Source organism: Petromyzon marinus, chromosome 43 (assembly GCF_048934315.1).
Source record: "Petromyzon marinus isolate PM22_M1 ecotype Great Lakes invasive population chromosome 43, UKy_Petmar_22M1.pri1.0, whole genome shotgun sequence".
Lineage (NCBI taxonomy): Eukaryota > Metazoa > Chordata > Hyperoartia > Petromyzontiformes > Petromyzontidae > Petromyzon > Petromyzon marinus.
In genome coordinates, this window is record NC_133709.1 from 16078472 (window position 1) to 16087896 (window position 9425).

Sequence of the window (9425 nt, forward strand, 5' to 3'; positions counted from 1 at the left end):
CACAAGCTTGCTGTCCGCACATCGCGTCTGAAACTCTACGTGATGAGAAAGTGATGAGATGGAGAACCTCTCGAAGCATCTGCAGTCGTTGCACGTACGAGATAGGACTAGAAACATCTGTAGACGTTGCCTCCATGCTCATTTATTCCAACAAATGTTATATTTTTTTTGTTATACTTTTTATGTATTTAATAGCTTAAGTATTTAAGATAATTTCTGTAGGCAAATCACCAAATTTGCTATTCATGAGCATCTCTGAAACGTGTCCCTTGCGAATCACAAGGGAATATTGTACCTCCCCACAGCACTAGCCCGACACGAAGGCCACCTCATGCACACGTGAAAACAAAACTGTTTCTGTGGAAGGTTCATGCACTCTCTTCTATGGACATTTTCACGTGCAAACGATTGCTCGTGCACAGGTACAATTGCCTTTCATGAAGGGTTGCAGGCAGGGCTTAATTTCTCACCAAATATTTTCCTGTTTGCCGGTGGACTGGAGTAGGCACGTGAATAACTAGTCGTGTGCTGGATATGGAGAATGTATTCTGGGTCACCAAACCAGACTGGCTGACATTAAAGCCGTACTTACAGGTGAACAATATTTTGTACACACGTTTAACAATCGTGGGTAGGTCGCTTGTCTAATGCAGACCCGTTGTTAGACGCTGCCATTTGTAGAAATGTAGAGACGTGAATGCAGAAGACATGAAACAACAGGTTGTGCACACAATCACTCGTGCTGGAGAGACGTCCACATTCAAACGGACACTGGTGCTAATGACCTCTTAGAAATGCCGACAAACTTTTACGCAAATGGGCATGGACTGTTGGCCGGATGCACAGACAGTAAAACTCATTCTTTTATTTTTACATGACAGTTCTTTGAGTTTGGTCAATACATACAATGTGAATGTAAAAAAATATACAATACCCATAGATGAATTGTGCTGAATGCGATACTTTCTTGGAACAAAAAAAATTGTTCTTGCCCAAGGTATAGGGACAAATATACTGCATTCGCACGATCTTCAGAACATGTTCAAGTACTAACCTGCCACAGCACATGTGTTAAACTCCATGTCACGGCCTGGTATTTCCTACCAACACACTGCTCACTACTCTGCTCACTGTTTAGACATCCGTGTGTGGGCGCTAAGAAACCCGGCATCCTTGGCCCCACTGCAGAGTTTGTGCTAAACCTAAAGATATGTTTTGATGAGGCCAATATTACCCGTTACTTGCTCTAAAGCCCAGTGCTCACAACATATGCATTGGTGAAGTCTTGGGTCAAGTGTCATTTCTAATTAATCCCAGGCATCACTGGCTTCACAGTAATTGTTCTTTTGTATAAAATTGTTGTGTTTGTAAGCGTTAAATCACAGATTTCTGTGACAATGCGTTTCCTGCCGAGTCTTGTAAAAATCACTTGTTAAGCCGCCTGAAATGTTCATGGTAACGTGATTTCATCATTTATAAGCCACAAATCAACAATGTTACCAACGCCATCAGCGAGAAGTGTGCTTTACACCAAACACTTCTGAAGTTGGCTCAACAAATGTGGTTGCAACCGTTATGCTGAGCCCAGATTACAAATGTCCTAATGGTAGGGGAGTCTCTTTCAACTCAGTCAATACAGATGATTCTGAGTAGATTAGCACAGAACTTGCATCTGAAATCACCGCATGTCAGACTTGAGTATTATTGGAAAAATCAGCCTATAGAATTATAAGAGGATGCAGCAGAGACCACTGATAATTTTATGAAGTGGTCAGCAATAACTGAACAAAAACAATCTGCATTTAATTTTGCTGTTCAATCAATTTAGTCTGGCTCAGACACAAGAGCGAAAATTTGTAATGATATCGAACACATGACATACTACCACTCTTTACGCAGCATGATACCTTGCCGTTCTAATCAAGGAACACAAACCATCATCACGCGAACTCGCAGCGGCTTTTGGCTACCCATCGAACAAACAAGGTCCCCGTATCGCGCGCATTCAGATGCGCTTCTGCGGCCGTCTGGAACGATCTTCCGATATTAGGAAGCCACTGGAGCTATGCACGTTTAAATCATCTCGATTGAAAACTCATTTTTTTAGAACTGCTTTTTTGTGTTTAGATTGTCCTTCCCCTGCACCTCCGATTCACACGGTTGGCCACGTACGATACGGAAGAAAGTTCAACATACATACATCAACGTTCTCTGCAACAGCTGTAATCTTACATAGGCAGCTTCAAAGGTTTGTTGCTTGACTACAAGAGTGGAAGAAAAACAAGTTCAAATGATGCCTTGCTCAAGAGCATTAAGTTGGTCATCATATCCTGTTTACAGCCATGAGCCAGTGATAGAAATGCCACATTCCCATGGTAGGAGGGAGTGAGCATATCCACACTCTTGATTGACCTAAGATGCATGATGGGCTGAGTCAACCCCGAACCAGGGTTTGAAATGAAAACCTTCACATTGAAATCTGCTCACTCTGCTGCTGATTCCACCTGGCCAGGTCCAGTGGAAGATAATAATAATAAAATCGAAATAACATCTTTAAAAAAAGAACAACGCTAGAAAAGCTATGCCGGGCCAATGGCGGCCAATGTCAAGTTCGGAGAGAGCCGCTAAATGGTTGTGTCTGCTCGTTAGCGTGTAAGGCAAGCGGGCGTGCGCCATCCGCCCGTTCACTCGCTCACTCGGTAGCGGCGCGGCGGTACCAGAAGCGCGCGCGGTAATCGTCGCTGCAGGTCATGAAGCCGGCGCTGGTGGGCGAGTGGACGAGGCAGCGGACGGCATTGTTGTGGCCCAGCGAGAGGAGGTTCTTGCGCTCCGTGGTGCGGGAATCCCAGCAGCAGAGGCTGACTGTCCACTCGTCGGGGAAGAGCACGTAATCCTCCGTGTGGTTGAACACGGCCTGTGTGCGGTGAGTCTGCTTCCCGCTGAGGCCAGCGCCTTACGGATGGGGTGCGTCGGGGGTCGGGGGTTGTCAGGAGAAAGGTATTTGTATGTTCAAAATTATTGTATAAAGCCATTAAACTTCACATACACATTGCCGTGCCAAAGAAACGGCCACGGTAACATGTAAGTGGGCGATGCGAGGCTACGGCATGAGCATTTTGAAAGTTAAAAGCGGATTATTTTCGTCTTGCATTTTACGCCGTACGAAAAACAAGCCAAATTGTTTCGCGGCTTGCGCAAGTGCGACAAAAAATGCCTTCACAGGTAAAACGACAGAATGAGCAATCGAGCACCAAAAGCATTCCGCGCACACGTGCGCGCCGACACACGTACCGGTGTAGGTGAGCAGTGCGCGCCCTGCGGACAGCTCCCAGAGGCGCACCATCGAGTCCTTGCCACTTGAGAGCACGTACTTGGCATTGCGCGAGAAGACCACGGAGCAGACGGGCGCCCCGCCGTGCGCGCGGTCGTACGTGGCCACGCAGCGGCTGGACACGCCGTCCCACAGCTTTATGGTGCCGTCGCGACTGCACGACACGTACGAGTTGGCTGTCGGGTTGTAGGCGACACCCGTGACGGCGTCCGTGTGCTGGTCCGCGGGGTTGGGCGACACGTAGCACTCGCACGTCGTGACGTCGTACATCCGCAGCGTCGGGTGCCGTGTGCCCACCAGGAGGAAGTCGCCCGCTGGGTGGAAGGCCAGGCAACGAAGCACCTCCGCCTCCTGGAGGGCAGGAAACATCAGCAAGGAGGAGGCCATCACGTGAGCTTCGGTCATCCTGGCGGCAGCGGCAGGTTTTGGGCTGGTCATCGACCAAAGACGGTACACCGCATCGGACGCTTTCAGATGCGCTTCTGCGGCCGTCTGGAATGCTCTTCCTGCCGGTAATGGAAAGCCACTGGAGCTATGCACTTTTTAATAATATAGATTGATAAACAAATTTCTTTAGAACTGCTTTCTGTGTCAAGTTTGTTGTCCTGCCCCCGCACCTCCGATTCGCACGGCTGGCTATGTACGGTGCGAAAGAAGTTCAACATACATACATGGACTCACAGAGACCCATAGACTCGCACAGAAACCCAGACTTACAGAGAGACCCATAGATTCACACAGAGAAACCATAGACTCATGCAGAGACCCACCGAGATACAGACAGGCAAAGCTCAACGGCTGCTTGTGAAGCCACCACTCATGGGAAGTAACGGCAAGCGGGGTGCTACACAACGTGAGACTGAGCTATGATGTATAGCGCATTTCCATCTGTTGTGTCGGTCAGCATTGTCCCATGTGCCGAAGACCCTACCCAGTAGAGCGTTGTACGGAGATGCAGTGAGGTGCAGTGCCGCTTGCCTGCAGCGACTTGTACGCCCGTTTGACGGACGGCTTGGAGAAGTCGAAGAGCTTGAGCGAATAATCGCGTGAGCCGGAGGCCAGGATCTGCTCGGTGGGGTGGAAGGCGAGACAGGTCACCTCATCCGTGTGGTCGTAAAGCGTGCGGATCACCGGGTGATTCTCCATGTTCTGCTGGGCTGTCTCGTTCATCATCACCTGCGTCCGCACCACACCAACACGGTCGACGCCATTCACAATGAGAATGTTTATTCAGACTGGAGAAATCTTACGAGCTATGAAGCTGTTTTTTTCACATATGTCCAGGATGGGTGGGTCAGCAAGAGCATGGGCGGGTCAACAAATTACAAACACAGGCACGGCTATCGCCATTATCGGTACCACCATTCATACCAACCGCACCACTCGTTACCAAACATCAACATTAATAACCCTATGACCAAATGATAAAGAATGCGCCGTGTCTTGTTACGTGTCTGAAGCGAGGCAGGTATCAGCATGCACAACGCTTGTGTTTAACACACACACAACCGCAATCTCGACCTCGATGGGCGTCGCACTCTTGGCCAGCATTCGCTCGGTGTCGAGGATCTTGATGGAGGCGTCGGCCGAGCCCGTGGCGATGAGCTGCCCATCGCGGCTGTAGGTGGCGGAGCGGCAGGGCCCCTTGTGCGACGTCACGTAGCACGTCTCGTACTCGCACGCCTCCGGCGAGGACGTCTGCACATCCGCGTCGAACTCCAGGTCCACCCCCGTCCCCGGTGCCACCATGTCCGAACGCCCCACCGGCCGGCTAGGGTTGGTGTCCTCTTGCTCCTTCCCTGCACCAGTCAATTATAACAAATGAGCACGAGTGCCTGAGGTCAACTTGGTAGAGACATTCACCAGGAGAGGTCCTTTGAGGGCCTGCAAGAATGAACAATTGTTCTAGACCCAGTGCGAAAGAAATGCCATGAGTAGATCTGCGTCCTTTATTTGAGGTTATCGCGGAATAAGATGACAAATTATTTTAAAATTTTGACTTCAAGGTTTCGTGACTGCAGGAATTCATATTCTTTGGGTCTTTCGGTAAAGTCACGTAGATAGGTTCAAAGAAATTAACAAAAAAACCACGCTTGTGTTGCGATCGAAACGTCGTAGTTTTTTGTTATTTTCTTTAAACCTATCTTACGTGATTTTACCGAAAGACCCAAAGAATATTTTTTAAATTGTTCCCTTTTAATCTCAAATTTTAGTTGTTGCATATCATTACATAATTTACATCTTTAAAAAATGATCCTCAAGCTTTCCAAATTTAAAGCACAAAATATTTGATATTTTTCTTCGGTCTAATTATTTTTCTACATAACTGACCGAGCCTATTTTGAACGACTAAATGCACAAATTCGATTAAATGTAGCCATTTCACAACCGTGATTCTATTCATGAATCGATTCTAATGTCTCATTTGTGCACTTTGGCTCAATTATCTTTCAGAAAAACAGCATGTAATTTTCATATTATATACATATCAACAAATCACAATTATGCAATTTAATACACGAGGGATATTCATCCATATTCATCCATGAGTAAGCATCCTTGTGAATGTAGTAACATTCCAATGAACATAATACTTGTACGTATGTCTTCTCTACCTCTTGACAAGCCGGAATCTACTCCTGCCAGGCTACAAAAACAAAGATCGCCTATATAGCCTTAACAGACTGTTGGGACAAGAGCTGTGAGTACCTATGAAGGCCGGCACAACACACGAGGGTGGGTGGCCAGCACCAGGCTGGACCGCCTTTGTCTCCCCAGTGGTGATGTTTATACACTGCACCAGGTACTCATTTGAGGCTCGGTCGACCTAGGGGTGGCCCAGGACAGGTTCAGATAATCGTCACTGGTATTGGATGGGAGCGGGAATCGAAGTCGGGTCGCCGGGTTTGTAGCGCAGCACGCGAACCGCTACACCACCGCTCCCCACACACACACACATCTACAGGCATCTCTGCAAGAGGAGTACAGCAGCAGGGCCGTGCGAGCCTCCCAGCGTTGAGCCTACCGATCCGGGCGAGGTGGAGCAGCCTCTCGGAGGGCGGCACGGCGGGGCCCAGGTTCACGGCGCCGATGAGGGTGGCGGCGATGGCGGCGTGGCCGTCGTACAGCAGCTGGCTGATGATGAGGCGGTAGAGCTCCTCGCGGTCCCGCACCGTCGCCTTGTAGCCTCGCGTGGACATCGTGGCTCTGGCACGCACACGCAGTCAAGACCGCAAACGCCGTGAGACCACGGCCACGTGGAGTTGTGACGGGTACCGCAAGGTCCGTCCGATGCTCGCCGAGTTGCATTGGCTTCCGGTTTGCCGAACGAATACATTATTATAAGGAGTCGCGCTCATTACACGCAAAGTGTTCGCACAAATGAACCACAATACGTCACTGATCTCAAGGAGCATAAACCATCAAGCGAATTCGGGCCATCCTCGGAGCAGCTTTTAGATGGCCATCAAACAAAGACGCATCAGGCTCTTTCAGATGTGTTTCTGCGGCCGTCTGGAACGCTCTCCCTTCCGATATTGGGAAGCCACTGGAGTTTTAAAATCTAGATTGAAAACTAATTTCTTTAGACCTGATTTTTGTTTAGTTTGTCCTTCCAGTGCACTGTGCCTATCCTTGCCTACAGTACATACATAGAACCCACCGACCGACCTGCCCTCCTTCACTGACTTCCGCCGACATCTGCAAACACGAGTTCGACCTCATCGCACACTTGGGCGCGCTCACTCTCTCCGTCTCTCTGTCTTGTCTGCCTCTTGGTGTCAGGGCCGTATTATCCAATAGGCCAGGGTAAGCAGTGTGCCAAGGGCCTCCGAAAACACATTTTGACAATGTTATTTTTTGGTTTAACACGCAAGGCTTTTACCGACACATTTATTTTCACGCGTTCGAACCCAAAAACCTCTTTTACGGATTTTGTTTTGTATGATAAAAAAATGCAATCTAGATCTCTTCTTGAATAAATATTTATATAGCAAGGATAGGCACAGTGTATGCACAAAGGGGCAGAGTCATGTCAATCGGGCTAATTTCAAGAGGTAGGAAATGAACACCGGAGATGGACTTTCCTAGATTTTGTTTTCATTGCAAAATTAGCAGCAACATCTTCAAATTGTGTTTTTCGCAAACAATCTCATTCTCAACAGAGGGTAGCAGTGCAAGGTAAGGCCAGGCAGTGTGTTGCCGTCCTATGGTTGATAGAATAACATTTTTTTTAATCATCTTTAGCTGGGCAGTACCAACTGGAGCGAATTATCAATGAAAGCCTACGAAACATAAATGCTTAAGGCCTTAATCCTGCCATGCTTGGTGTGATAGCAAACAAATCTCTCTCAAATGCGACTTTACTCACTGGGGGGGGAGGGGGGGAAATCACATCTGCATTGAATACACGTGCTGTTTCGCCACACTGATACGCTTGTAATTACACTGTGAAAAACAGGCCACGTGTATGAAGAAAACAAATAAAATGCATCTTTACGAAAGAAAAACTAACGTAGCCTTTCGCCAAAGATGTAACCACACTGGGTTTGTGCAATTCGTGTAGGGGCGCGCAGTCCAATTAAGTCGCCACTGCCCTCTGCTGATCGCGTAACCCACAGCGACCTACAACACCCACGCGGCTTATCCCATAGAAATCCTAAATAAATCCTAAAACAGAATAGAATCCCAGGTTGGATGCCTGCCTTGGCAGCCTCGGGAGCTGTAACGACGAGATGAGGGGCCGCTAGGATACACGCGGCCTAGCTCAGGCTGCACAGCGCCGCCGCCGCTGACTCTCGGCTCAGTGAAAGTCGCCGCACCGCACGACACCCGCACGCAGCCGCCGAGGAGAAAGGAACAACAACAACAGCAGGACAACAACCAAACAACAAGCAACACACCGAGCACACGCCTGGGAACACTTTCACAGGCTCGGGGTTCAACTCACAATGCTGCTGTAGGGGAAGGCCGCCGGGTGGGGGTGGGGTGGGGGTGTGCGCGCGTGACGTCACCCTCATGAATATTCACACCCTCATTAATATTCAAAGACTCGTGAATATGCAAGACCTCATTAATACATTTTGATTTAAAGCTTTCGTGACTGCAGTAATTCATATTCTTAGCTCTTTCGGTAAAGTCACGTTGAAGGGAAACAATAAAATAATCAAATATATATAAAACAATAAACATTCTCACGACGTTTCGACCATAACACAAACGGTCGTCATCAGGGGTGTCGTTTGTGTTATGGTCGAAACGTCGTGAGAATTTTTATTGTTTTATATATTTTATTATTTTATTGTTTCCCTTCAACGTGACTTTACCGAAAGAGCTAAGAATATGAATTACTGCAGTCACGAAAGCTTTAAATCAAGAGTCCATCTATGTTCTGAAAAGAGGAGGGGGGAGACGAAAAATTAATGTATGCTGTCTGAAAGCCACCGTAAGCGTGAACAATCAATTAAGACCCGAAATAGTTAATCAAATCCTTCCAATGATTGCTAAGCCAGAATCCATCTTCTCGGTTGAAATTGTCTCTGTGCTTGTATATGTGGATAGCCTCATGAACGAATCTCTCATGGTAGCCAGATGTCTTGCTAATAACCTCTGTCTTGGAGAAGTCAATGTCATGTGAGCCTACTGAATTATAACAATGATCTGCCACGGCCGAGGTGTTGGTCCTACCGTGTTTCAGGTCTGCTTTGTCTTCACGGATGCGGTCCGAGACATGTCGTTTGGTTTCTCCAATGTAACTACTACCACAGAGGCAACTTAGTTTGTAGACGCCAGGGTACTGTATGTCCGGAATCACATCCTTTACAAGTCGTGGATATTCGCATGTTCACATTCTCCGCCTGATGAAGACCGCTCGTGTTGCGATCGAAGCATCGTGGGGTTTTTTTTGCTTTTATTTTTAAATTTTATTTTATTATTTTTATTTTCCATCTACGTCACTTTACCGAAAGAACTAAGACAATAATATTCACACACCCGTTAATTTTCACGTTAATATTTAATGGCACGCGCGAGCCTCTCGTCATGAATGTGTCTCGTGGATATTTCGTCACGGGGAGCGGTGGCGCAGTGGTTAGGA

General features: G+C 47.7%; 1 protein-coding gene across 2 annotated transcripts; it reads right to left on the reverse strand.

Annotated features, from left to right (window-relative positions):
* Positions 1 to 2500: 2500 nt before the first annotated feature.
* Positions 2501 to 8379, reverse strand: CSTF1 (cleavage stimulation factor subunit 1). 2 transcript variants are annotated; one of them, XM_032980184.2, is made up of 6 exons: positions 8280 to 8379; positions 6357 to 6538; positions 4853 to 5130; positions 4310 to 4507; positions 3292 to 3682; positions 2501 to 2952 (listed from the first exon to the last, which is right to left on the reverse strand). In XM_032980184.2, the coding sequence occupies exons 2-6, from the start codon at positions 6529 to 6531 to the stop codon at positions 2693 to 2695; spliced, it is 1302 nt and encodes a 433-aa protein (XP_032836075.1). In that variant the 5' UTR covers positions 6532 to 6538; positions 8280 to 8379; the 3' UTR covers positions 2501 to 2692. The 2 variants fall into 2 exon arrangements, with proteins under 2 accessions (XP_032836075.1, XP_032836076.1); XM_032980185.2 differs by having other exon boundaries at positions 8233 to 8290.
* Positions 8380 to 9425: the final 1046 nt, after the last annotated feature.

Excerpts from the sequence above, each read along its gene's own strand:
- CSTF1 (XM_032980184.2), bottom strand. The coding sequence starts at position 6,531 with ATGTCCACGCGAGGCTACAAGGCGACGGTGCGGGACCGCGAGGAGCTC. Across the intron at positions 5,131-6,356 it reads GCTCCACCTCGCCCGGATCG|GGAAGGAGCAAGAGGACACC; the intron begins GTAGGCTCAACG and ends TGACTGGTGCAG. Across the intron at positions 3,683-4,309 it reads GGGCGTACAAGTCGCTGCAG|GAGGCGGAGGTGCTTCGTTG; the intron begins GCAAGCGGCACT and ends CCTGCCCTCCAG.